Genomic DNA, 25,366 nt, shown 5'->3' on the forward strand with positions numbered 1-25,366 from the left:
ACCGCCCCCCACCCCGAGCATCGCCGGGGCCCTGGACCCCCCACCCCAGCATCTCCAGAGCCGGGCCCCGGGGAAGGACTTTATTGGGGGGGGTCTGCACTTTACAACTTGGGGGGGTGTGAATCGGCGCATGCAGGGATAGGGGGGAGCAAGGATGGGGGGGGCCCTGCCACCCCCAGCCCCCCCCTCACCCACACACCCACCTCGGCGTGGGGCGGGAGGGGGGTTTGTCCCCGGAGCGGGGCTGCGCGGGGTCCCGGCGGGATGGGACGGGGTGGGGGGTGGAAGGGGCTGCCAGCGGCCCCCCCCACCCCCCGGACACCCCCCTCCCCGTGCCCGGCTCAGCAGGCGCCTATAGCCGGGTGACGAGGTAGCACGTTCGGGGCGAAGCGGAGACGGTCCGGGCGGCAGTGCGGGGGGGGGCGGCCGCTCTGCGGGAAGGGGAGGGGGCGGGGGGGGTCAGGGAAGGGCCGGGGTTTCGGGCGGAAGCCCGACCCCCCCCCGCCCTGGACCCCCCCCATCCCTCTGAGGGGCTGTCCCCGTGTGGCCCCCAAGACACCCCCCCCAGCCCCGCGGTGTCCCGGGGTGGGGGGGCTGTTGGATGCGATGGATGAAGATGGGAACGAAGGCAGCGGGGGGGGGGAAGGCGTTGGAGGGGGGGGTGAGGCGGGGGGCATCCCCGGCAGCGGCTCCGGGGTGATGCTGAGAAAAGCCTGGGATGGAGGAAGGGCGGGGGGGTCCCGCAGGGGATGGGGGGGGTTCCGCGGGGAATTGGGGCGGGTCGCATCCTCGCAGCCCCTCGCTGCGTGCCGGCCGGGGAATCCCCCCCCCCCCCCATCTCCCACCCCGGCGCTGCGGGGGCTCCCTCCCGGGGAGCGGGGGACGCGCTCTAACCTGGGCCCCGGCGGGAGCGGCGGGGGGGGGCTGCCCGGTACCCCGGGATGCTCCTGGCGCGGCGGGAGGGTGCGCGCGGGGTCCGAGCGGGAGATGGAGCCGGTCCCGCGGCGGGACGGGGCCGAGCGGCAGATGATGGGGGGTGGGATGAGGTGCGGGCCCCCCCTCACCGGCTGCGCCAGGGGCGGGGGGGCGGAGCGGGGGGCTGTGGGGGGGTTACCAGGGCGGCGCGGGGGCTCCTCCTCTTCTCCTTGTAGAAGCTGAGCAGCTTGTCCCGGAACACCTTTTGGGGGGGGGGGGGGGAGGGGCGGGGGCAGCGCGGTCAGACCCCCCGGCGGGGGTAAAAAGCGGGGGGAGGGCTGCAGGGTGGGTGGGGGGTGCTCACCTCGTACAGGTAGTCAAAGATCTCCAGGATGGTGAGGAGGCTGGCGCCGATGAAGAGCCCCATCTGCCCCCCGATGTCGCCTGGGTTTGGGGGGGGGGTGAGCAGGGGGTGGCCCCGGCCCCAGCCCACCCCCCTGCCGCCCCCCCGCGCTCACCCAGCAGCCCCGCCACCTCGTAGGCCTTTTTCTGCTCGATCATCTCGTAGTTCAGCGCCTCGAAGAAGATGTCCAGGACCAGGACGTTGTCCCTGGGGGGGACAGACGGGCCTCGCACACGGACGGGCAGACGGACAGACAGACTGTGTGTGGGGCAGCGGCAGCATCCCCAGCGCCGGGGGTCCGGGCTGTGCCGCGGGGGACGGCGGGGGGGGCACAAGGGGGTGCGGTGCTTTGCTGGGTTGGAACAGACTGGGATGTGCTGAGCCATGTGGTGCTGTGCCACGGTGTGCCATACTGTGCCATACTGTGCCATAGCGTGCCATGCGGTGCTGTGCCATGTGGTGCCGTACTGTGCCATAGCGTGCCATGCGGTGCTGTGCCGTGCGGTGCTGTGCCGTGCGGTGCTGTGCCATGTGGTGCCGTACTGTGCCATAGCGTGCCATGTGGTGCCGTGCCATGCAGTGCCATACGGTACCACACGGTGCTGCACTGTGCCATGCAGTGCCAGACGATTCCAGGTAGTGCCGTGCCGAGCCGTGCCGTGCCGTGCCAAGCCGAGCCGAGCCGAGCCGAGCCGAGCCGAGCCGAGCCGAGCCGAGCCGAGCCGAGCCGTGCCAGCACTCACGCGATGTACTGCTCGGTCTTGTTGAACTTCCTGGCCAGGTAGCGCGCCGAGGCTTTGCTGGGGATCTTCACCATGGAGAGCTCCTTGCCGTAGCGCACCATGGCGCAGGGCGTGCGGCAGGCGCAGTACTCGCTGTCCTTCTTCACCAGGAAGTCTGGGGGGACGCGGGTGGGACGGGGACCGGGGGCACCGGGGGGCCGCCTGGCACAGCCCCCCGCCCACAGGGACGGAGCCCCGGTGCTGGCGCGTGCCAGCGGCGCGGGAGGAGGGTGCGGGGTGGCGGGTGGGGGGGTGGCTGGAGCTGCTGGGCGGGCTGGGAACCCCCGGGCACGGGGACACCGGTACCGCGATCACTGTGATGCAGCCGGGGCGGGGGGGAACAGGGGGTCCCGGGGACGAGTCTGGGGACGGTGACCCTTGGCCGGGGATGCCCGAGGCGCTGGGGGCGATGGCGGGTGGGGACCACCCACCCCCCCCCGAGTACGTACCCAGCGCGGGGTCAGCGCACTCCTTGTACTGCTCCGGGGTGCAGACGTTGGCGTTGCCTGGGGGGGAGGCGGCAGTCGCAGGAGGGTCCCCCCGCCCCCCGGCAGCCGCCCCCCGCCGCGGGCTCACCGGGCATGTGGACCATGCGGCAGTTGCAGTTCTCGGCCAGGTAGCGCGTCTCGCAGTCCAGGCGGCAGGCGGTGATGCTGTAGTTGGTGAAGAAGTCGGACTCGATGGGGGTGGCCTTGCAGTCCCCCCAGGGCGGGGGCAGGTACACCAGCTGCCAGCGCGGCTAAGGAAAACACGGCGGCCCCGGGACCCCCGCCCCCGCCCCGTGTCCTGGACCCCCAGCCCACCAAGCATCCTGGACCCCCGGCCCTCTCCGTGTCCCGGACCCCAGCCCCCTGCGTGTCCCAGACGAGCTTCCGGACCCCCAGCCCCCCGCCTGTCCCGGACCCCCAGCCCACCACGTGTCCCGTACGAGCCCATCCCGCCTCGACAGCGCTGGGGGGTCCCATCACCCCAGAGATCCCCCCTAACCCCCTGTGCCTCCTCATCGGGCATCACCTGTGGGGGGAAGGCGGGAAGGGGCCGGGCGGGGGCTGGGAGCACACGGGGGTGTGCTGGGGGTCGGCACGGACCCCTCCCCATTCCCCGAGTCGTGCAGCGAGGCCGTGCCGGGGGGCGGGGGGACTCGGCAGCGCACCCACGGGTGCCACGGGCCACGCCGGCGCCGCGCTCCCCACCGCCCGCGCCCGCGGAGACACCCACCCGAGGCGCCTAAATTTGGGCACCGGGCTGGATGCCGCCCCTGCCGACATCTGTTCGCGGGGGGGGGGGGGGGGGGGGGGCTGGGAGCCGGTGCCCCGGGGGCTCCACGGTGCCGCACGGGCGGCCGCAGAGCTGCGGTGCGGTGCCCACCACACGGCACGGGGAGATGCGGCATCCCAGTGCACCCAGTGCGGCATCCCAGTGCCCCACGGAACCTACTGCTGGATCCCAGTGCACCAAGTGCCGGGTCCCAGTGCCTCACAGGACCCACTGCTGGATCCCAGTACCCCACAGGACCCAGTGCTGGATCCCAGTGCACCTAGTGTCAGACTCCAATGCCCCAAAGGACCCAGAGCCGGGTCCCAGTGCCCCCAGTGCCAGACCCCAGTGCCCCCAGTGTCAGACTCCAATGCCCCAGAGGACCCAGAGCCGGGTCCCAGTGCCCCCAGTGCCAGACCCCAGTGCCCCAGAGGACCCAGTGCCGGTTCCCAGTGCCCCAGCGCCGGGTCCCAGGGCCGCCCGTCGCCCCCGGGCAGCGGCCGGATACCCGCTGCTGCTGGCAGGACACGAAGGTCTGGAAGCCGGGCGCCACGCCGAAGCCCAGCTGGTCGATGAAGGGCGGCTCGTCCTGGCTGTGGATCTGCACCTTCACCCCCGCCTCGTACGACGTCTCGTCTGCAAGGCGGGGAGGGCGTGGGGGGCGTGGGGGCGCGGGGCGGGGGCGGCGGGGCGGGGGGCAGGCGCGGGGCGCCGTGGGGCGGGGGTCTCACCCGTGTCCCCCCAGACGGGCAGGTACTCCTCCTGCTGCACGTTGAGCATCAGCTCCAGCCCGTTTCCCGCGCCGCCCTGCAGCGTGGTCAGCACCTCCCGGCCCGGCCCCCCCGCGTTGAACGTGTAGCACTTGCCCAGGCGGGTGAAGATCTGGGGAGGGGGGGGGGGCAGGAGGGACCCTCAGCGCCCGCTGCGGGGGCACCGGGGATGGCGGCACCGGGCGGGTGGAGCTGGGCCTCTGCCTGCCCGGCACCCACCCAGCAGGGACGGGGGGAGCACCCGGGCACCCAGCATGGCCCCAGTGCTGGATCCCAGTGCTCCCAGTGCTGGATCCCAGTGCCTCACAGGACCCAGTCCCAGATCCCAGCGCCCCCAGTGCCAGATCCCAGTGCCCCACAGGACCCACTGCTGGATCCCAGTGCCCTCAGTGCTGGATCCCAGTGCCCCACAGGACCCAGTGCCAGATCCCAGTGCCCCACAAGACCCAGTGCCAGAGCCCAGTGCCTCGCATCATGGCCCGCGTGGGGCTGTGACGGGGCTGTGGGGTGGCTGCTGCTCCCCCCAGCATTGTGGGGCATTCTGGGCTCTGCTGGGTCCTGCCCATGCCCGTGGCTGTGCCCATGCCCATGGTGGTGCCCGTGCCCATGGTGGTGCCCGTGCCCGTGGCTGTGCCATGCCCATGGCGGTGCCCGTGCCCATGGTGGTGCCCGTGCCCATGGCTGTGCCATGCCCATGGTGGTGCCAGTGCCCATGGTGGTGCCCGTGCCCATGGTGGTGCCAGTGCCCATGGCTGTGCCATGCCCATGGTGGTGCCCATGCCCATGGTGGTGCCCGGTGCGGTGCCTGTGGCACTGGCACTCACGACAGTCCCGGGGCCACAGTCCCGGCAGTGGCATCTCCCAGGCGCTCTTTCTGGGGAAGAAGTCGGGGGGCTGCCTGGCTCCTGCAGATAGGAGGGAAGCCCCCCCCCCCTCCCCACCCCCACAGCACCAGCAGTGCCGTGTCACCGGAGCAGGTCACTGGTGTGAGCTGGGAGCGATGCTGGGGAGGATGAGGAGGCGGCTCCGAGCCCAGTCTGGAGACGGGGGGGGGACAGCACAGTGCCAGACCCCTGCCCAGCGGTGCCAGACCCCCTGCCCAGCCCAGGGACACGGGGGGATGCAGGGGGACACAGGGGGACACGGGGAGCCGTGTGAGTGGGGCCAGGGCAGGGCCCACAGGACCCCGGTGCCCCCAGCGTGACACCCAAGCCCCCCCAGTCCCCTTCTCACCTGCTGTGCAGCCAAAGCACCTCCAGCCACCCCACCCCACCCCCCCCAGCCCCCTGACTCCCACTCCCCTGGCAGACCCCTCCCGGTGCCCCCAGCCCAGGCAGAGCTCCATCCCCCCCCACCCCCTGAGGGGCTGCCCCAGGCACAGGGTGGGAGGCGGAGGGGCTGCAGCCATGGGTCCCCCAGTCTCACCACTGACCTATGGGCCAGGGGTCACGGGGCCCTGGGGCCCCAAAAGCTGCTCCAGGGGGTCTGGGCCACCCACGATGGGCTGTGGGTCCCCCCTGGGTGTGATGGTACCCCCCGCCCTGTCCTGCCCCAGCGGGGGAGGGGAGGGGGAAAGGGGAGGGCGGTGCCGTGGCAACGGGCTGCTCCCAAAAAAGGGTACCCGTTACCATGGCAACGCACTGCCCAAGGAGGATGGGGGGGTGGCTGCCATGGCAACGGCTGCCCGGCACAGGGATGTGCTGGGGCCAGCAACTGGGGAGACTGGGACGGGGACACGAGGGGGCGCTGGCAGCCCCCCCCACTCCCGGGGTGACCCAATGTGGGGCCCCCAGCCCCGCACCCCGAGACCATTCTGGCCCTGAGCACCTCTCAGGCTGTCCCTGTGCAGGGTGTCCCTGTGCCAGGGGGTCCCTGCACGGGGGCTGTCCCTGTGGCAGGGGGTCCCTGCATGGGGGGGCTGTCCATGCCACTGTCCCATCCTGCCTGTGCCACAGGCACAGAGTGGCAGCCCCAGGGGCACAGGGGCAGCATTGGGGCTGGGTGCCAGTGGGCTGCAGGATGGGCACAGCTCTGGCACAGGAGGCATGGCTCTGGCACGGCTCTGGCACAGCTCTGGCACGGGGGGACGCATGCCATGCCCATGGGTGCCCCATCCCTGGTGGGCTGTGGGCAGGAGGGGCTGGTGGGCGCGGTGCCCCCGGTGCCATCCCCAGCTGTGGCTCGGTGGGACAGAGCGTGGCAGTGGAGGGTCTCACCCACTGACACCACACCAGTGCCCACCTGCACCGCCTGGGGAGGTCACGCAGCTGCCCCCCATGACCATCCCTATCCCTATCCCCATCCCATCCCACCACAATCCCCATCTCACCACAATCCCCACTGCAATCCCATCCCCATTCTACCCCAATCCCCATCCCATCTTCATCCCTTTCCCCTCCATCCCCATCCCATCTTCATCCCTTTCCCACCCCATCCCCATCCCATCCCCATCCTATCCCCATCCTACCCCAATCCCCACCCCCATCCTTTCCCCATCACTTCCCCATCCTCATCCCCTTCCCATGCCCATCCCCATCCCTTCCACACCCCAATCTCCACCGCAATCCTATCCCCATTCAACCCCCATCCCCATCCTTTCCCCATCCCATCCCAATCCCCTTTCCCATCCATTTCCCTCCCCATCCCCATCCCATCCCATTCCATCCCCATCCCATCCCCACCCCATCCCATCCCCATCCCCATCCCATCCCCATCCCCATCCCGTCCCCATCCCATCCCATCCCATCCCATCCCATCCCATCCCATCCCATCCCATCCCATCCCATCTCCATCCCCATCCCGTCCCATCCCATCCCTATCCCATTCCATCCCATCCCATCCCATCCCTTCCCCATCCCAATCCCCATCCCCATCCCATCCCCATCCCCATCCCATCCCATCCCATCCCATCCCATCCCATCCCATCCCCATCCCATCCCCATCCCATCCCATCCCATCCCATCCCATCCCATCCCCATCCCATCCCCATCCCCATCCCATCCCATCCCATCCCATCCCATCCCCATCCCATCCCCATCCCATCCCCATCCCATCCCCATCCCATCCCATCCCCATCCCATCCCATCCCAATCCCCATCCCATCCCATCCCCATCCCATCCTCATCCCCATCCCCATACCGATCCCATCGCATCCCATCCCAATCCCCATCTCATCCCATCCCCATCCCATCCCATCCCATCCCATCCCATCCCATCCCATCCCATCCCATCCCATCCCCATCCCATCCCATCCCATCCCCATCCCCATCCCCATCCCCATCCCATCCCATCCCATCCCCATCCCATCCCATCCCATCCCATCCCATCCCATCCCATCCCCATCCCCATCCCATCCCCATCCCCATCCCCACCCCACCCAGCCCCGGCGCTGCTGCCGCCCCGCTCACCACGCTGAAGTTGCGGGCGCTGCAGTCGGCGCCGCGGAAGGAGCAGCGCAGCAGCATCTCGGCCAGGTCGTGCCCCGTGCGGTCGTAGAACTCGGCCATGCTGAAGGGTTTGGCCTTGAAGCCCCTGAAGTCGGCCTTGTCCCGCAGGGCCGCCAGGACGTGGGGCTCGGCCAGCGCCGGGCGGCTGATCTCCTGGCGCTCGTCCAGCAGCGCCAGCAGCTCGCCCACGTGGAACAGGTCGTTGCGGGTGATCTTGGAGAAGCGGAACTCGTTGAGGTTGCAGATGGTGATGGCCGGGAAGGTGAGGTTGTGGGCGGCCACCTCGTCCAGCTTGGTGACGTGCGGGTAGGTGAGGAAGTAGGAGACGCGCTCGGCGCACACCAGCACCAGCAGCCCCAGGGACCCCAGGAAGAAGCCCCCCCACAGCACCCGCCGCAGCGACGCGGCCCCGTAGGCGAAGACGTGGCTGATGCCGTGCAGAGAGGAGCTGTGGGCGAAGGCCCGCAGGCTGGACCCCCCCGAGCCCTCCCCGCTGCACCCCCCCTCCCCCGAGCCCGGCTTCATCCTCACGCCGCTCCGGAGGAGCGCTGGACCCCGGCACTCAGCCCCCCCGCGAGCGCCGGGCGCCCCCCGGATACCCCCGGCCCATCGCTGCGCTCGGGGAGGGGGAGTGGGGTGAGGGGGGGGGGGGGCGCGGGCGGGGCGGGGGGCGTGCGGTCCCGGCGCTCCGCCCCCCCCCTCCCGCGCTGCCGGTGCCGGTGCCGCCGAGGCCCCGGTCGCGGTTCCCGGGCCCGGTTCCGCTCCCGCTGCTGCGGCGCAGCCGCTGCCGGTCTGCGGCCGCCCCCCGCCCCCGCCGCCGCCCCCCCCCCGCGCCGGCTCCACCCGCCGCCGCCGCCCCCCGGGGAGGGAAGCGCCGAGCCCAGGGACCGCGAGGGGCTGGGGGCCGCCCCGCTCCTCCCCGCGGACCCCTCCCAGCCCCCCCCCGGGCCGGGCTGGAGCCTCTGGGCCTGGCTGGACCCCCCCTCCGGCGGCTGCAGGGCCCGGGCCGGGGCCCCACCCGGGGCGGCGGCGGGGCCGGGGGGAGTGGGGAACGGGAGGGCGGCAGAGAGGACCCCCGGCAGCCCCCCCGCCTTCCCCGGGGCCCGAGGGGTGCCCCCACCCGGGGGGCACAGAGGGGTCCCCATCCCGGCGGCGATGCAGCATCCTGAGGCTCGGGGGGGGGGTGGGGGGGGGGGGAGCGGGTGATACAGGGGCCTCCACATCCCGAGGGTCACACAGCCCCCCCGCACCCCCAGGGGGTCACACAGCCACCCCCCCACCCGGGTCCCACACCCTTGGGGGGTAACGCAGGAGTGGTGCAGAGGGTCCCCATCCTGCCCCCCCCAGAGGTCCCTCACCCCAGGGGCTGACACAGGAGTCCCTCTCATTGGGGGGGCATACAAGGCTCCCCCCGCCCCAGGGGGTGATGTGGGGTGTCGCCCCCTCCCCACGCAGGACACAGCTACCCCCTGGGGCGCAGCGCCGCATCCCCACCCCCACCCCCAGCCCCACAGAGCGGAGCCCCGCAGCCGCCTCCCATCCTGGTTTATTGGGGAGCAGCGGGGGGGGGTCACCCCGTGCCCCCCCCGCCCCGCGCTCAGGACGGGTCTTGGGTCTGTCGTCGGATGAGCTCGGCGTAGACACCCCCGCGCCGCACCAGCTCCTCGTGCGTCCCCGCCTGTCGATGGTGGGCTCGGCGTCAGCGTCACCGCGGGGCTGCAGCCCACTGCCCACCCCCTGCCCGCCCCCTACTCGCCCCCTGCCCAGCCCCCCTGTCCACCCTCCTGGCCCACCGCCCCTGCTCACCCCCTGCCTGCAGCCCCCCTGCCCACCACCCCTGCTCACCCCCCATCCCCCTTCCTGCAACCCCCTGCCCGCCCCCTGCCCGCCCAACACCCGTAACCCCCCTGCCCACTCTCTCTGCCCACAGCCCCCTTGCCCACCCCTACTGCCCACAACCCCCCTGCCAGCCCTCCCTGCCCACAACGCCCCCCACTCACGCCCCTGCCCGCAGCCCCCCGGCCCCCTCACCTCGGCCACGTGCTCCTGCCCGCAGCCCCTCTTCCCTCCCTGCCTGGAACCCCCCCTACTCACAGCCCCCCTGCCCAACCTCTCTGCCTGCAGCCACCCACTCATGGCGCTGCCCGCAGCCCCCCTGCGCGTCCCCTGCCCACACCCCCCCCGGCCCCCTGACCTCTGCCACGCGTCCCCCCGCCAGCACCACGATGAGGTCGGCGTGGCGGACGGTGCTGAGCCGGTGGGCGATGAGCAGCACGGTGCGGCCGGCGGCCGCGCGGTCCAGCGCCTCCTGCACCGCCCGCTCCGCCTCCGCGTCCAGCGCGCTGGTGGCCTCGTCCAGCACCAGCACCGGGGGGTCCTTGAGCAGCGCCCGGGCGATGGCGATGCGCTGCTTCTGCCCCCCCGACAGCGCCACGCCGCGCTCGCCTGCCGGGAGCCAGCGGGATGGGGTCACGCCAGATCATCACACAGCTTCACTGCACAGCGTCACCGGGCTGGAAAAGCCCTTTGAGCCCCTCCAGTCCAACCATCCCCATCCTGAGCTGACCCAGCTCCCTGAGCACCTCATCTCCCCTCTGTTCAACACCCCCAGGGCTGGGGACTCAGCCCCTCCCTGGGCAGCCTGTGCCACAGCCCCACAACTCTGCCAGGGAAGAACTTTGCCCTCCCAGCTGAGCTGACCCTGCCCTGGGGCAGCTTGAGCCCATTGCCCCTCCTCCCAGCTCCTGGCCCCTGGCTGCAGAGACCATCGCCCACCTCTCTGCACCCTCCTGCCAGGGCAGGGCAGGGCAGGGCAGGGCAGGGGGGAGAAGGGCTCCCCTCAGCCTCCTCTGCTCCAGGCTCAGCACCCCCAGCTCCCTCAGCCTCTCCTCAGAGGATTTGCCCTCCAGCCCCTTCCCCAGCCTGGTTGCCCTTCTCTGCACTCGCTCCAGGACCTCCCTGTCCTTCTGGTGCTGAGGAGCCCACAACTGGACCCAGCACTCCAGCTGCAGCCTCCCCAGTGCCCAGCCCAGGGGCTCGTGTTCAGTCACCCAGCACTCCCAGGCCCCTCCCTGCCTGGGTATTTGGGCATTTTAAGAATCGATCAGGTTGGGATTTCAGCAGAATTCGTCTGGGACCCTGAGCAGGGCAACAGCCTCGAGCCAGTGGAGATGGGAAGTCATCAATAATGAGACTAACGACCAATTAAGAGACAGACAATACCCTGTTTTCAGCTAAAAGGGGTTCCTAGATCTTGCCTCCAGCAGTGCCTCGGTGACACCAGTGCCCTTGGTGTCACTGAGGGCACTGGGGCTGGGGTCTCATGCTCGTCTGACTGTCCCACGGGGTGGCTGTACCAGCTGGGGGGCTCTGCCTGCCTCCCACCCGTCTCCAGACCCCCATGTACCCACAATGGTGCCCTGCCCATCTCCCACCCCCCCCCAGACCCCCACATACCCACGAGGGTGCTGTAGCCGTCGGGGAAGCTGCAGATGAAGTCGTCGGCGTTGGCCAGCCGCGCGGCCGCGCGCACTGCAGCGTCCGAGGCCCCCGGCCGCCCGAACCGGATGTTCTCCATGATGCTGGTGCCAAACAGCACCGGCTCCTGCACTGGCGGCAGCACCTCAGCGCCCCACACCGCCCCACACCACCCCACACTGCCCCATGATGCCCCACATCACCCCACCACACATCACCCCATGCCGCCCCGCATCACCACACACCACCCCACATCACCCCACACTGCCCCATGATGCCCCACATCACCACACCCCACCCCACCCCGCCCCACCCCACCCCACACTGCCCCAATGCCACCCCACATCACCTCACCCCACACCACCCCACGCCGCGCTGACCTGGCTGATGAAGCCAATGACGTGTCCCCGCAGCCAGGACGGGTCCAGGCTGGAGATATCATGTCCGTCCAGGGTGATGGAGCCCTGGGTGGGCTCGTAGAAACGCTCCAGCAGCGCCGCCACCGTCGACTTCCCTGCGGGCGGGGGGCTCAGCGCTGCGGCACAGCCCCCACACACCCCCACAGCCCCCAGCCCCCAGCTCCAGGCTTCCTCACACCCCCAGCCCCAGCCCCCAGACCCGGGCTCCGTCACACCCCCCCAGCCCCCCAGTCCCAGTGCCAGTGGGCTCATGACGGTTTGGGGGGACATGGGGGGGTGCAGGGGGGACCCCACTAGCCTGGTACCTCCTCCAGAGGGGCCCACGATGGCCACAGTCTTGCAGGGCGGCAGCGTGAGGGTGAAGTCCTGCAGCACCGGGCAGCCGGGGCGGGTGGGGTAGCTGTGGGGAGGGGAGTGGGGGGCTGCAGGGGCACGGTGCCAGCTGGGGGGGTCACAGGACGGTGGGGGGGGGGTTGGGCAGCTCACCTGAAGGAGACGCCCTGGAAGCAGATGCGTCCGAGCAGCGAGTGGGCAGGGATGGAGCCCCCTCCCCTCAGCGCCACGCTGGGCTCCAGTCTCAGCAGCTCCAAGACGCGGGCACCAGCGCTGAGACCCCTCACCACCTGTGGGGACAGAGGTGGGTGCACCCCCAGCCCCTGGCCCCCAACCCGGGGGAGCCCCCAGCCCCCCACGTACCTGCCCCAACAGGACGGAGATGCTGGCCATGGACCTGTGGGGCAGGAGGGCAGAGACTGAGCCCAGGGCTGCGCCCCACAGGCTGCAGCACGCTGGGGGGTTGGGGGGGGGGCTGGGGTCTCTGCTCTGACCTCTGCACCGTCTGTGAGGCCACCAGGAAGGACATGAGGTCACCCGGAGAGAGCTCGTCCCCCGCCATCAGGGACCCGCCCACGAAGATGGTCCCCAGCACGATGCCTGGGGGAGAGGGGGTGGTGGGACCGGGGCACGCCGGCACTGTGGGGCCCTGCCCCATGGCGCTGCCTTCTGCCCCACAGCGCCACCGCATGCTGCCCCACAGCATCACAGCATCCAGCCCCACAGCACCACCACGTCCTGTCCCCACAGCCCCACCACAGCACCCAGCCCCACAGCGCCCCTGCATCCTGCCCCACAGCACCCAGCCCCACAGCACCCCCGCATCCTGCCCCACAGCACCCAGCCCCACAGCACCCCCGCATCCAGCCCCAGGGCCCCGCTCACCATTGAGCGCCAGGTTGGAGAGCCCCTGGAAGGCGGCGATGCCGAGCCCCAGCCGCTCGCTCAGCCAGCTGGCACGATCCACCTCCAAGCTGTACAGCCTGTGGGCAGGGACGGGGCTGAGGGACCCCCAGCCCCACCACAGGCCCCCAGCCCCGGTGCAGCCCCCCAGCCCCACCACGGCCCTCCAGCCCCGTCCCCCGCTCCCCTTTACCCCGCCTGCTGATCCTCCATGGCGAAGGCGCGCACGGTCCGGACGTTCCCCAGCACCTCATCCGCCACCACTGTGGCCTTGGCCACCTGTGGGGAGTGGGACGGAGAGGGGACAGTGTGGGACACCCCCGCTCCAGCCCTGTAGGGATGTCAAGGGGGGGTAAACACTGCCCGAGGAGGGGGGTTACCTGCTCCTGCGCCCGGCGGGAGAGGCTGCGCAGCCCGGCGCCGATGAGCGCCCCGGCACCCACCAGCGCCGGCAGCGCCAGCACCAGGAGGCCGGTGAGCTTGGGTGACACCAGGTAGAGTGAGACGAAGCAGCCCACGGTCTGCGTGCTGCTGCGCAGGCCCTGGGGGGGCAGGGAGGGAGGGTGAGTGTGCCGGGGGTGGGGAGAGGGCTTTGGGGGGTGTGGGTGCTGCCCAGCCTCACCTGGGATACGACCAGCTTGAAGGAGGATTTGAACTCCTGGATGTCGGACGTCAGGCGGCTCAGCAGCTGCCCCGAGCGGGTGGCGTCGAAGAACGACACGTCCTGCCTGGCGGAGAGTGGTGGTGCAATGGGGGGCCATTGGGATGGGGTACCTGGGATGGGGGGTCCCTGGGCATCTCCCCTGCCCTGCTGCACCCGTTACCGGAGCAGGGACGTGAAGAGCGCCTTGCGCATGCTGCCTGCCACCCTCTCGCCGACGCGCGCCAGCAGCGCGATGTACCCGAAGGTCAGCAGCCCCTGCAGAGGAGGGGGGCTGGGGTGGGCGCAGGGCGGGGGCGGCTCCCCAGCCCCCCCCAGCCTGGCTCGGGGGCCGGCACCCACCTGCAGGCAGTAGACGCTGAGCAGGCGCAGGGCCGGGCGCCGCGCTTCCCGCAGGTACCCGGAGACGCGGCCGCGGGCGCAACTGGCCACCACATTCACCAGCTGCCCCAGCAGCACCGGGATGCGGACGTTGAGCAGGGCAGCGCCCAGCGCCAGCTGTGGGGGGGTCACGGCATAGGGGGGGTCACGACACAGGGGTGTCACAGCACAGGGTGATATGGCACAGGGGGAGTCATGGCACGTGGGGGTCACGGCATGGGGGGGTCATGGCACGGGAAGGTCATGGCATGGGGGGGGTCATGGCACGGGGGGGGTCACAGCACAGGGGGGTCATGGCACAGAGCAGGTCATGGCACGGGGGAGTCATGGCACGGGGGAGTCGTGGCACAGGGTGGTCACGGCACAGGGAAGTCATGGTATGGGGGGTGTCACAGCACAGGATGGGGGGGGGCATCACGCCACAGGGACAAGGGATGTCCCAGCATGGGGACAGGGGGTGTGGGGTCCCACTGCCCCCTGCCCACCACCACTCACCACCACTGCCGCGGACAGGGCCAGGAGCTGGGGGCGCAGGAAGGTCCAGAACAGCGGCCAGTCGAAGGGCGGCTCTCGCTGCGCCGGCTTGGGGGGCTCAGGGGGCTCGAGGGGCTCAGAGAGGACAGCAGCCTCCTGGCAGCGCGCGGCCGTGCCCAGCAAGCCCAGCGCCAGGCCGGCTGCGGCCTGGCCAGCCAGGAGCAGGCAGCGGGGGGCCGACGGGGGGGGCCCAGGGAGGGGGCGAGGGGGGCCAGGGAGTCCTGGGCGCGCCCCGACATACCTGAAACTGGGGAGAGCATAAGTACAGGTGCCGAGCTCGGCACCCCGTGCCCACCCGGGGACACGGCGGGGGGCTGTGTGTGCGTGTGCCCCCCCGCACGGCACAGCCAGCCCCCCCAGTGCCCTCCCAGGGGGGCACCGCCATCCCCCCCGGTGCCCCCACGGCCTCAGGGCATCACCCGACCCCTCCCCTCAGCCCCTGTGCCCCCTGGACCAGCGTTTGGAGTCATTCCCTCCCCACACCCCAAGGTGCCCCCGGGACCCCCAGCCCCTTGCACCCCAGGACTCAGGAATTGGGGTGTCCCGCCCCCACACCGCGCTCCGAGGTGCCCCCGCACCCCCCCCCACCGCAGGAAATAGGAATTGGGGTGTTCCGCCCCCCCCCCACCCCGCGCCCCAAGGTGCCCCCGGGACCCCCAGCCCCCCGCACCCCCCCGCACCCCCCCGCACCCCGGGACCCAGGAATTGGGGTGCCCCACGCCCCCGACCCGGGCTCCTCGGTACCTTCGCCCCGGGACCGGCGGCGGCCGGAACGCGACGGGGACCGACCGGAGCCGGCACCGGGCCCCAAGCGCGCGCAGCAGCAGCGCCATGGCGGGAGGGGGCGGCACCGGGGGCGGCACCGGGGGCGGCACCGGCGGCACCGGGCGGGACGGGGCGGGACGGGGGCGGCACCGGCGGCACCGGGCGGGACGGGGCGGGACGGGGGCGGCACCGGCGGCACCGGGCGGGCAGAGCCCCAGCAGCGCGGCCCGGGCCCTGCACCGGCCCCGACCCGAGCGGCCCCTCGCCCCGCTCCCCGACACCCCCTGCCGCGCTCCCCGAACCGCCGCATCCCCCGGAGACCACCCCCCCCCGCCCCGCGCCCGCCGGGCCCTCGCTCCTCCCCGGGCCCCGCTCGGGATCACGGGGCCCGCAGCGGGTGCCCCCCCCACACCCCCCGCTCCCCTCACCCGCGCTCGGACCCCCACCCCAGCCCCCGCCCGGTGCCGGTGCCGCTGCGGCCATGGCCGGCGGCGGGTCCCGGCCCCGGTCCCCGGCGGGGTGCGGGGCCAGGTGAGAGCCCGGACCGGACACACCGGCCCCGCCGGCCCCGCGGCAGCGCCGAGCCCGAGGTGAGACGGGGGTCCCAGGTAAGGGGGGTCCCGGGGAACGGGGGTTCCCAGGGAACGGGGGGTGCGCGGGAACGGGGGGGTCACTGGGGACAAGGGGTCACGGACGACGGGGAGGGGTCACCGGGTGTCACGGCGGCCGGGGACACCGGGACGCGGGAGCGGCCGCGAGGTGTCGCGGTGCCCCGGCCCCCCCCCCCCCTCCTTCCCGGGGACTCCCCGCACCCCCCTCCCCGCCCCGTCCCGGCCGGAGGGGTCGCGGGGGTGTCCCCGCGTGTCACGAGGGGTCCGCGTCACCGCGGGCCGTCACCGCGGCCTCAGGCCGCCCGGCTGCCCGGGCGGGAGCCCACCGGGGTCCCGCGTGTCCCTTCGGGGCCGCCCCCTCCCCTCTGTGCCCGGGTGCCCCGGGCCGTGCGGGATGGGGCATCCCGGGCCGTGCGGGGGCTCCCGAGCAGCCCCGGTCCTTCGGTGCCGCCGGTTGTTGACATCGCCCGGGCTATTTTCGGGCGCGCCGCGTCCCGTGTCCCGTGTGTGTCCCGTGCGTGTCCTCCCCGCCCCCCCCCCGCGGGTATTTTTGGCCGCCCGGTGCGGGGCAGGTGGGGGAGGGGCCGCGCCGGGACACCCGATCCTGGGGCCGCGGCGGGTCGGTGTCGTGTCCTTCCCCCCCCCCCCCAGGGCCGGGGCAGCCCGGCCGTGCCCTCCTGCTGAATCACGGCCCCGCCCGCCCCCCGCCCCCCGCCCCCTGCCCTGCCGAGCGGCCCCGGGGCTGAGTCGGGCCCGGCGGGGAGGGGTCGGGGCATCACCGGCAGCGGCAGCGGACACCCGGGGCTGCGGCAGCACCGACCGGCGGCGGTGAGGGGCGGGCGGCGGGGGCCGGAGGGGGGGTCCCGTCCTGTGCCGGGGGTGGGGGGACCCCTCCTGCCGCATTGGAGGTCTCATCCTGACTTGGGTGCTGGGGGTCTCCTCCTGCCCCGTGGTGGGGGTCCTGTCCTGTGCAGGGGGGTCCCAACCTGCCCTGCGTGTGGGGTCCCCTCCTCCCCCGGGATGGGGGTCTTGTCTTGCCCTGGGTGCTAAGGGTCCCCTCCTGCCCCAGGAGGTGGGGGTCCTGTCCTGTGCGTGCTGGGGGTCGTGTTCTTCCCTATGTGAGGGGTTCCCATACTGTGCTGAAGGGGGAGGGTCCCCTCCCCTCCTTCCCCGGGGGTGGGGGTTCAATCCTGCCCTGGGTGTTGGGGGTCCCCTCCTGCCCCCGGGTTGGGCTCCTGTCCTGACCTGATTGCTCAGGGGTCCCATCCTGCCCCAGGACATGGGGGTCCTGTCCTTCCCCAGGGTCTGGGGTCCCTCCTGTGCTCCCCCGGGGCCCAGAGGTCCTGCCCTCGCCCCAGAGGGGTGAGGGCAGGACCCCCTCTGTACCCCCTCCCCAGGGCTGGGGGTCCCCAGAGCATCAGGGGCTCAGGAGTGGGGCCACAGGATGGGGATGGGGGTCTGGGTCACTCGGATGGGGAGCGGCACAGTGCGGCCCGAGGGGCAGATGTGGTGTAAGCGGGGTTCTGGCTGAGCCGGGGTCTGTCCCCAGGGACCCCTGGCCCCACAGTGGGGGCACGGCTGGGCGCTGGCAGTAACGGAGGTGGGACGGGCTGGTGGCCCTGCGCGTGGCCCTGCCTGGGGCCGTGGCAGTGGTGGTGATGGTGATGCCAGTGGCCACGGTGGCCGTGGTGGCAGTGATGCCGATGGTGGCAGTGGTGGTGATGCCAGTGACGCTGGTGGCTGTGGTTGCGGTTACGCCAGTGATGCCAGTGATGGTGGTGGTGGTGATGCCGGTGACACCAGTGGTCGCGGTGGCCGTGGTCCTGGTGATGCCAGTGACCGTGGTGGCAGTGATGCCGGTAATGCCGGTGACGCCAGTGATGCCGGTGATGCTGGTGGCTGTGGTGGCGGTGCCGGTGGCTGTGTGGGATGCCAGCTCAGGCCCCGCGCATCCGTGGCACGCGTGTGGCGCGTCGTGGCCTCGCCGGCATTTCCGGCTCCCGCCGCAGGCCGTGTGGCTCAGCCTGACTCGCCCGACGCCGCACCCACGGCACCCCCGGGCTGCGGCTGCCCCACGGCCGCGGGGCTGGGGCGGGGGGCTCCATCCCGCCTCGTGCCCCCGCTGCCGGGGGTCCGCGCTGGGTGGGGGTCTCTGGGAGGCAGTGGGTGCTGACGGGTGCTGATGGGTGTCCCTGGCAGGCGGCGATGGAGGCGCAGGGCGAGTACCGGCGCCTGGAGGACCCAGAGGAAGACTCCCCCCCCGGCGAGGAGGAGCTGCTGCTGCACGTCACCGAGGGGCTGCGAGGTGCTGGGGGGCGTGGCAGAGCGGGAGGTCTGGGGGTCGTGACCCTCAATGGGGTGCGGGGCGGGGGGCTTAAGTGTAGAGGGGGAGGGAGGGGATGCAGGAGAGTGTTTGGGGGAGGGGTCTGGGGGCGTGGGGTGATAGGCTCAGCCCTGCTGCCTGTGGGGTGGGTGCACTGGGGGTGGGAGTTTGTGGGTCCCCAGGGGGGCTGCCCTGGGGGGCGGTCCATGCTGTGCTGTGGCCCCGGCTCAGCCCCCACCGTTCTCCATCCCCCGCAGACTCCTGGCACCACATCAAGAACCTGGACAGCTTCTTCACCAAGATATCCTCGTGTGGGGGTGCTGGGGGGGGACTGAGGGGGCGGGGGGGGCGCGGGGGTCCGGCGGAGGGGCACATGCTCCTTAACCAGCCCCCCACATCTACCACTACCACCAGAAGAACGGCTTTGCCTGCATGATGCTCTCTGACGTCTTTGAGCTGGTGTGAGTGCTGGGGGGACGCGGTGGGGGGGGGGGTCCCATGGGGCGAGGTGCTGTGCTGACCCCCCACTGTCCCCTTCTCCCTCCAGGCAGTTCCTGTTCATCGTCACCTTCACCACCTTCCTGCTCTGCTGTGTGGACTATGACATCCTCTTTGCCAACCGGCCGCTCAACCACAGCCACGCCGGGGGGGCCACGGCCCCCGACCGCAGCAAGGTGACGCTGCCCGACGCCGTCCTGCCCGCCCCGCAGTGCGCCCAGAGGTGAGGAAGGGGCTGGGGGGTCCCTGCGCCACTGCGTCCCCCCCCACCCTGGTGCATGTCACTCCATGTGTGTGTCCCCATCCCCGGCGCAGCATCCGTGCCAGCGGCTGGATCATCTTCCTGCTGGTGCTGGCGGCGGCGGTCTGGCTGTACCGGCTGGTGAAGGTGCTGTGCCGCCTGCTTGGCTACTGGGAGATCCGCGCCTTCTACACCAGGGCCCTGGGCATCCCCTCGGTGAGCACGGCGCCAGGGAGGGGGCCTCAGGAGAGGGGGTCTCTCACCATGCTGGTGACGCCACACAGGGGAGGGTGTCTCTCACCATGCCAGTGACACCACGGTGTCATTGGTGCAGGAGGGGCTGTGGGACTGCGGCTGGCAGGGGGTGCAGGGGACGGGGTCTCTCACTGTGCTGGTGACACTGCACAGGGGAGGGGGTCTCACCGCCATGCCGCTGGCACAGGAGGGGCTGCGGGACGTCAGCTGGCAGGAGGTGCAGGCGCGGCTGATCGCGCTGCAGCGCCGGCAGCAGCTCTGCGTGCACAAGAGGGAGCTGACGGAGCTGGACATCCACCACCGCATCCTGCGCTTCCAGAACTACACCGTGGCCATGGTCAACAAAGCGCTGCTGCCCCTGCGCTTCCGCCTGCCGCTGCTGGGCCCCGTCGTCTTCCTCACGCGGGGCCTGGAGTACAACCTGCAGCTGCTGCTGTTCCGCGGGCTCTTCCAGAACCGCTGGAGCCTGCGGCCGCAGTGCAAGCGGGCGGGCGCGCGGCGCGAACTGGCGCGGCGCCTGGCACGGGCCATGGTGGCGCTGGGGGTGGCCAACCTGGCGCTGTGCCCCTGCGTGCTGGTCTGGCAGCTGCTCTACGCCTTCTTCAGCTACGCCGAGGGCATCAAGCGGGAGCCGGGCAGCCTGGGCACGCGCCGCTGGTCGCTCTACGGCCGCCACTACCTGCGGCACTTCAACGAGCTGGACCACGAGCTGCGGGCGCGGCTGAGCCGCGGCTACAAGCCGGCGGCCAGGTACATGAACTCCTTCAGCAGCCCGCTGCTGGCCGTGCTGGCCAAGAACGTGGCCTTCTTCGCCGGCTCCGTCCTGGCTGTGCTCATCGTCCTCACCGTCTACGACGAGGACGTGCTGACGGTGCAGCACATCCTCACCGCCGGCACGCTGCTGGGGCTGACCGTCACACTGGCCAGGTGAGCGTGCGAGGTGTGGGGAGGGAGTCGGTGTTGCGAAGGGGGGTGTCTGACCCCACCAGCCCCCCACTGCCCACCCACAGGTCCTTCATCCCTGCATCGGGGGGGTTCAGTGCTGTGAAGGGGGTTTGTCTGAACCCCCCCGGCCCCCCGCTGCCAATCCCCCCAGGTCCTTCATCCCCAACGACCACATGGCGTGGTGCCCGTGCCGGGGTGGGTCAGTGCTGTGAAGGGGGGGTGTATGACCTCCCTGTCCCCCCCATTTTCCCCCAGGTCCTTCATTCCTGACGAGCACACAGCAAGGTGCCCGTGCTGGGTGGGGATCTGATTCCCCTGTGTCCCCTATTCCCCCACAGGTCCTTCATCCCCACACCGTGGGGGGGTCGGTGCCATGAAGGGGGGGTGTCTGACCCCCCTGACCCCGCTGTCCCCCCTGTCCCCCCCCAGGTCCTTCATCCCCGATGAGCACACGGTGTGGTGCCCACAGCAGCTGCTGCAGCGCGTCCTGGCACATGTGCACTACCTGCCCGAGCACTGGCACCGCACTGCCGGCCACGCCGAGACGCGCGGGGAGATGGCCCAGCTCTTCCAGTACAAGGCGGTGGGTGCCGGGGGGCTTGGGGAGGGCTGGGGGAGGGTCCGGTCTGCCTTGTCCTGACATCTCCTCCCCTCCCCGCCCGCAGGTCTTCATCCTGGAGGAGCTGCTGAGCCCCATCGTCACCCCGCTCATCCTCATCTTCGCCCTCCCTCCCCGCGCCCTGGACATCATTGACTTCTTCCGCAGCTTCACGGTGGAGGTGGGGGGGGTGGGCGACATCTGCTCCTTCGCCCAGCTCGACGTGCGCAACCACGGCAACCCCCAGGTGGGCGCCGGGAGGGGGACGAGGGGTCCCACTATGGGGTCCCGGCATGGGGTTCTGGCGTGGGATCCCGGTGTGGGGATCCCGGTGTGGATGTCCTGGTGTGGGGGTCCCAGCATGAGGGTCCTGGCATGGGGGTCCCAGGCACGGTGCCCCCCTCACACCCTCCTGCCCCGCAGTGGCTGTCGGCCGGGCAGACGGAGGCGTCCGTGTACCAGCAGGCGGAGAACGGGAAGACGGAGCTGTCGCTGATGCACTTCGCCATCAGCAACCCGCGCTGGCAGCCGCCGCCGCCCAGCGAGCTCTTCCTCAGCCAGCTCAAGGAGAAGCTGCAGCAGGACGCGGCTGCCGCGCCCCCCGCGCTCCGCGGCCTGGCCGAGGGGCCGCTGGGCACGTCGCTGCTCTCCGACGACTCGGCGGCGGCCGCGGTGAGTGTGGCGGGCGCGTGGGGCCGGGCGATGGACGGGGCACTGGGCAGGGGGGCACGGGGAGGGGGGCAGATGGGGCCGGGCGATGGAGGGGGCATGGGGAGAGGGACACAGGGAAGGAGGCATGGAGAGGGGGACATGGGGTGGAGGGCACGTGGGGCCGGGAGGTGGAGGGGGGCAGGGGGAGAGGGCACATGGGGAGGGGGGCATGGGGAGGGGGGCATGGGGAGGGCATCCGCACCCTGAGGCCGTGTCTCCCTGCAGCCGGACAGTGTCCTCGCCAGCGTCCTGGCCCGGCCCAGCCTCGCGGCTGGTGCGCTGGTGTCGCGGGAGCGGCGCTTGGCCCAGGGCTGCAGCACCGCCAGCGCCGCCGCCAGCGCCCTGGTCACCCTGCCCGGGTGGGCACGTGGACCCCCGGCCGGCAGCCCCGGAGAGAGGTGCTGTGGGCGGGGAGCTGGGGGGCTGGGGAGGGGGTGTCGTGGCGGGGCCGGGTGTGGTGCTCACCATGTGCTCTGCCCGCAGCCTGAGCCGCTCGGTGCTGCTCTGCGAGGTGGCCTTGGCTGAGATGAGCCTCCACGCCATCTACCTGCACGAGGTGCGTGTCCCCCCACCCGTGTCCCCCTGCATCACCTCCCCCCCCCCATATCCCCCTGCATCCCCTACCCTGTGTCCCATAGCATCCCCTCCCTGTGTCCTCCTCTGTCAGCCCCATTGTGTCCCCCTGTGTCCCCCTCCCAGTGTCCCCATGGCATTCCCCTCCTGTGTCCCCCCATATCATCCCTCCTGTGTCCCCACATCACCCCCCCCAGCCCCAGGCTTGCCTGACTATGGCTCCCCCGTGACACATGTCCCCTGCCTGCAGGCGCATCCCTGGGGGGTGTGATGCCCACCCATGTGCCCTTGTCCCCTGCCCTCCACAGGGGTCTTGCCCCCCTCAGCCCCCGGTCCCGCCCCAGGCCGGTTCCTGTGTGACCCCCTCCCATCCCACTGGTGTAGGCTGGGGACCCCCCGGCTGCTGCCAAAACGGGTGCTGGGGGAGAGCCACCGCGGTTGTGCACCTCCCCCAGCACTACCTGGCGCGATGGGGGGCCGTGACCACCCAGGGGCTCCCACCCCCTCTCCTGCCCTTCCAGCTCCACCAGCAGCAGCAGCAGGGCCCTGGGCCGCAGCCCGGGGGGGCGTGGGCAGCCACCGCCCTCCCCCAGCCGCCCCCCATGACCACAGGTGAGCACTGCACCGGGGGACTGGGACACACGCTGGTCCCTGTCCCCAGCGCCAGGGTGGCTGTGGGGTCCTGGGGGCTGGGACCCCGAGGTGGGGGCTGTGGGCTCAGGCCAGCTCTGACGCCCCGACCCCCACCCCCTACCCCCCAGGCTCGGCTGCCAGGGCCTCGCAGGCTCAGTACCGGGAGACGCCGCTGGGTGGCTGGGCCGAGGAAGACGAGGATGAAGAGGAGGATGATGAGGAGGAAGCGCAGACAACAGGCTAGCCGGCCCCAGCCTTGAGAGCCGAGGGCATGGCGTGGCCGGGACGCGCTGGTGACCACCGGCACCGGGAGCCGGCAGCATCTGACCGGCTGATGTCCTGCGGTCCCCAGGGCCGGGGTCCCCCCCGATGCCCCCGTGTCCTCTGCAGGGGCCTGGGCGTGCCGGGCGCTCCCGGCGCTGCCACACAGGGCCGGGGGTCGCTGGTGGGGACTGGGCGCTGCGGGGAGACTCGCTGCTGCCCGGGGGTCTGGGGCGACGAGGCCGACCCTGCCCGCGTGGGACCCCCGCTCCACCATGCGGCCTTGTGGTGTGGGGCCGGGGGCGCTGCCGGGGGCAGCCTCCCCCCCGAGGTGCTGTATGTGCGGGGGGACTCGGGGTGCCCGGGGCTGGTGCTGTCCCCGCTCCCGCTGCCCCCCGGGTCCCTGCCCCCCGCGGTGCCGGGCAAATAAAGGTTTTCAGACGGGCCGCGCCCCGCGGCGACTCGTGCGGCGGGGCTGGGGGCTGTGCGGGGGGGTGTGTGGAGGCGATGCCCGGGGCTATGGGGCAATGGGGGCGCAGGGGGGGGACGTGGCGGCGGTGATGCCGGGGTGGTGCCGCTTCCCAGTCCGGCTCAACCCCCGCCGGTGCCGGGAATGCGTGGGACGCCCCATCCCACACCCTGTTTGGCGCTGCCCCCGCCCACCCTGCGCCCCTCCCCGCCGCCGCGGTGCCGGCCGTGCCGCAGCGGGAAGGAGGGAGAAGCCGGGCCGGGTTATCAAAACTAAACCTTTACTGGGGCTGCGGTGGCGGGGGGGGGGGCGCAGCCGCGGGGACCCCCTCCGGGCCCGGCGCGCTCAGGGGGCCGGGCCGGTCTGCCGGCGCTCCTGCGCGGAGAAGGACCTGGCTGCGGATGCGGAAGGCCACCTCCTGCGTGCGGAAGGTGAGGCCGAAGATGTCCTCGTGGTAGCGGTTCTTGTCCTGGGGGGGGGAGGAGGTGTCAGGGCGCGGAGCCCGGGCGCGGCCCCGGCCCTGCTGCGCCCCTGGCCGGCGCTTACCCGCAGCTCGCCGATGAAGTCCCCGGCCTGCCCCAGCGTCATGCCGCCCTGCTGCACCAGGATGTGCTGCACCGTCTGCAGCACCTCGGTGGCCATCGTCACGTCGCCGCAGACGTACATGTGCCCGGCGCTGCAGCACAGCACCCGGTGCACCTCCTCTGCCAGCTGCGCCCGCAGCACGTCCTGCACGTAGGTCTGGGGGGGACACGGCGGCGGGGACCACGCTGACACCCGCACCCCGTCCCATCACACCCCACTGCCCCCTCCCCCCCCCCCACGCCCGTCCCCGCCCCGCTGACACCGGCACCGACGCTGACACCGGCAACCGGCCCGTCGCACCCTGTTACCCGCCCCGGCCCGGCCCGGCCCGCCCCGCCCCGCCGCACCTTGGGGGTCCCCGGCTCGCGGGAGAAGGCGGTGAGGACCTGGCTGAGCGCCCCCCGCTCCCGCGCCTCCTCCATCTCCTGCCGGTAGATGTGGTCCAGCGCCGAGGAGCGGCACCCGAACACCAGCACCATGCTGCCCAGCGGGCCGCCTGCGGGCACGGCGAGCGGGAGGGATGTGTCCCCCTGTGCCCACCCCCTGCGCCCCTACAGCCCTGTACGCCCCCCGCACGAGGCCCCGGCCCCCGCTCCCGGCTCCCGCCAGCCCCCCCCCCCCGGTCCCGGTGTCCCGTGTCCCCCATCCCCAGGCCCCCCCAACCGCCCTGTCCCCCAGCCCCGCCATGGCCGCGTCCCTGTGTCCCCGGTGCCCCGTGCCCCAGCCTCCGCCCCGTCCCCCTGCCCCTCACCGCCCCATGAGCCCCCTACCCCATGAGCCCCCGGCCCCATAAGCTCCCCAGCTCCATGAGCTCCCTGGCCCGTGAACCCCCCGACCCGTGAGCCCCCCCCCCCCCCCCCGCCTCACCTCCGTCCCGCAGCTGGTTCAGCCGGTGCTGCCAGAAGCTGCGGAACGGCGCGACGCCGGTGCCGGGTCCCACCAGGATACAGGGGGTCTGCGGGTCGGGCGGCAGCCGGAACGAGGGGGCCCTGCGGGCGGGGGGGTCACCGGGAGGGACGGGGAGACACCGAACGGGGGCACCGGGCGGGGGTCACCGGGAGGGACGGGGAGACACCGAACGGGGGGAACGGGGGGCACCGGGCGGGGGGTCATCGGGAGGGATGGGGAGACACCGAACGGGGGGGGAACGGGGGGCACCGGGCGGGGGGTCATCGGGAGGGATGGGGAGACACCGAACGGGGGGGAACGGGGGGCACCGGGCGGGGGGTCATCGGGAGGGACGGGGAGACACCGAACGGGGGGGAACGGGGGGCACCGGGCGGGGGGTCACCGGGAGGGACGGGGAGACACCGAACGGGGGGAACGGGCGGGGGTCACCGGGAGGGACGGGGAGACACCGAACGGGGGGGAACGGGGGGCACCGGGCGGGGGTCACCGGGAGGGATGGGGAGGCACCGGGACGGGGGTACGGGAGGGACGGCACCGGGTGGTATCTGGGGGGGTGTCAGCGGGCGAGGGGGGATCCCGGCCGAGGGTGCCGGGGCTGAGCGCGGGGCACGCCGGGAAATGTAGTCCGCAGGGGGGCGCGGGACCGGGGGGTCTGGGGGTCGCTCACCCGCGGACGAAGGCCGGCACCGTGTCCCCGGGCCGCAGCCG

The 25,366-nt window shown here is 72.5% G+C and overlaps 4 protein-coding genes across 6 annotated transcripts in view; 1 reads left to right on the top strand and 3 right to left on the bottom strand.

Annotated features, from left to right (window-relative positions):
- Positions 1–352: 352 nt before the first annotated feature.
- ASIC3 (acid sensing ion channel subunit 3) lies at positions 353–8,098 on the bottom strand (the record flags this gene model as incomplete). The annotated part of the gene is made up of 11 exons (XM_084279792.1): positions 353–431; positions 901–947; positions 1,115–1,177; positions 1,280–1,359; positions 1,434–1,525; positions 2,062–2,215; positions 2,550–2,606; positions 2,677–2,827; positions 3,866–3,993; positions 4,089–4,239; positions 7,535–8,098. The coding sequence occupies 11 exons, from the start codon at positions 8,096–8,098 to the stop codon at positions 353–355; spliced, it is 1,566 nt and encodes a 521-aa protein (XP_084135918.1).
- Positions 8,099–9,108: 1,010 nt separating this feature from the next.
- ABCB8 (ATP binding cassette subfamily B member 8) lies at positions 9,109–15,114 on the bottom strand (the record flags this gene model as incomplete). The annotated part of the gene is made up of 16 exons (XM_084260729.1): positions 9,109–9,251; positions 9,768–10,018; positions 11,030–11,177; positions 11,431–11,564; positions 11,775–11,869; positions 11,956–12,092; positions 12,166–12,199; positions 12,297–12,402; positions 12,688–12,785; positions 12,899–12,984; positions 13,086–13,247; positions 13,328–13,433; positions 13,530–13,624; positions 13,709–13,864; positions 14,243–14,528; positions 15,026–15,114. The coding sequence occupies 16 exons, from the start codon at positions 15,112–15,114 to the stop codon at positions 9,171–9,173; spliced, it is 2,064 nt and encodes a 687-aa protein (XP_084116855.1). The 3' UTR covers positions 9,109–9,170.
- Positions 15,115–15,230: 116 nt separating this feature from the next.
- Positions 15,231–23,135, top strand: ATG9B (autophagy related 9B). 3 transcript variants are annotated; one of them, XM_084280045.1, is made up of 14 exons: positions 15,231–15,654; positions 17,857–17,962; positions 18,238–18,281; positions 18,377–18,441; positions 18,528–18,701; positions 18,794–18,935; positions 19,162–19,901; positions 20,349–20,502; positions 20,585–20,764; positions 20,941–21,189; positions 21,454–21,626; positions 21,712–21,784; positions 22,323–22,413; positions 22,563–23,135. In XM_084280045.1, exons 2-14 carry the CDS (start codon positions 17,863–17,865, stop codon positions 22,676–22,678), a joined length of 2,301 nt encoding a protein of 766 aa, XP_084136171.1. In that variant the 5' UTR covers positions 15,231–15,654; positions 17,857–17,862; the 3' UTR covers positions 22,679–23,135. The 3 variants fall into 3 exon arrangements, with proteins under 3 accessions (XP_084136171.1, XP_084136170.1, XP_084136169.1); XM_084280044.1 differs by having other exon boundaries at positions 15,231–15,636; XM_084280043.1 differs by lacking the exon at positions 15,231–15,654 and adding an exon at positions 16,433–16,485.
- Positions 23,136–23,509: 374 nt separating this feature from the next.
- Positions 23,510–25,366, bottom strand: part of NOS3 (nitric oxide synthase 3) — a gene marked incomplete at both ends in the record, with an annotated part of 7,787 nt that continues 5,930 nt past the window's right edge. Inside the window, 6 exon segments of the mRNA XM_084260730.1 lie at positions 23,510–23,554; positions 23,556–23,633; positions 23,711–23,905; positions 24,097–24,245; positions 24,617–24,738; positions 25,326–25,366. Of these exon segments, the coding sequence (XP_084116856.1) occupies positions 23,510–23,554; positions 23,556–23,633; positions 23,711–23,905; positions 24,097–24,245; positions 24,617–24,738; positions 25,326–25,366 (630 nt within the window).

The sequence above is a fragment of the Gallinula chloropus genome (assembly GCF_964237585.1).
Source record: "Gallinula chloropus genome assembly, chromosome: 2".
NCBI lineage: Eukaryota > Metazoa > Chordata > Aves > Gruiformes > Rallidae > Gallinula > Gallinula chloropus.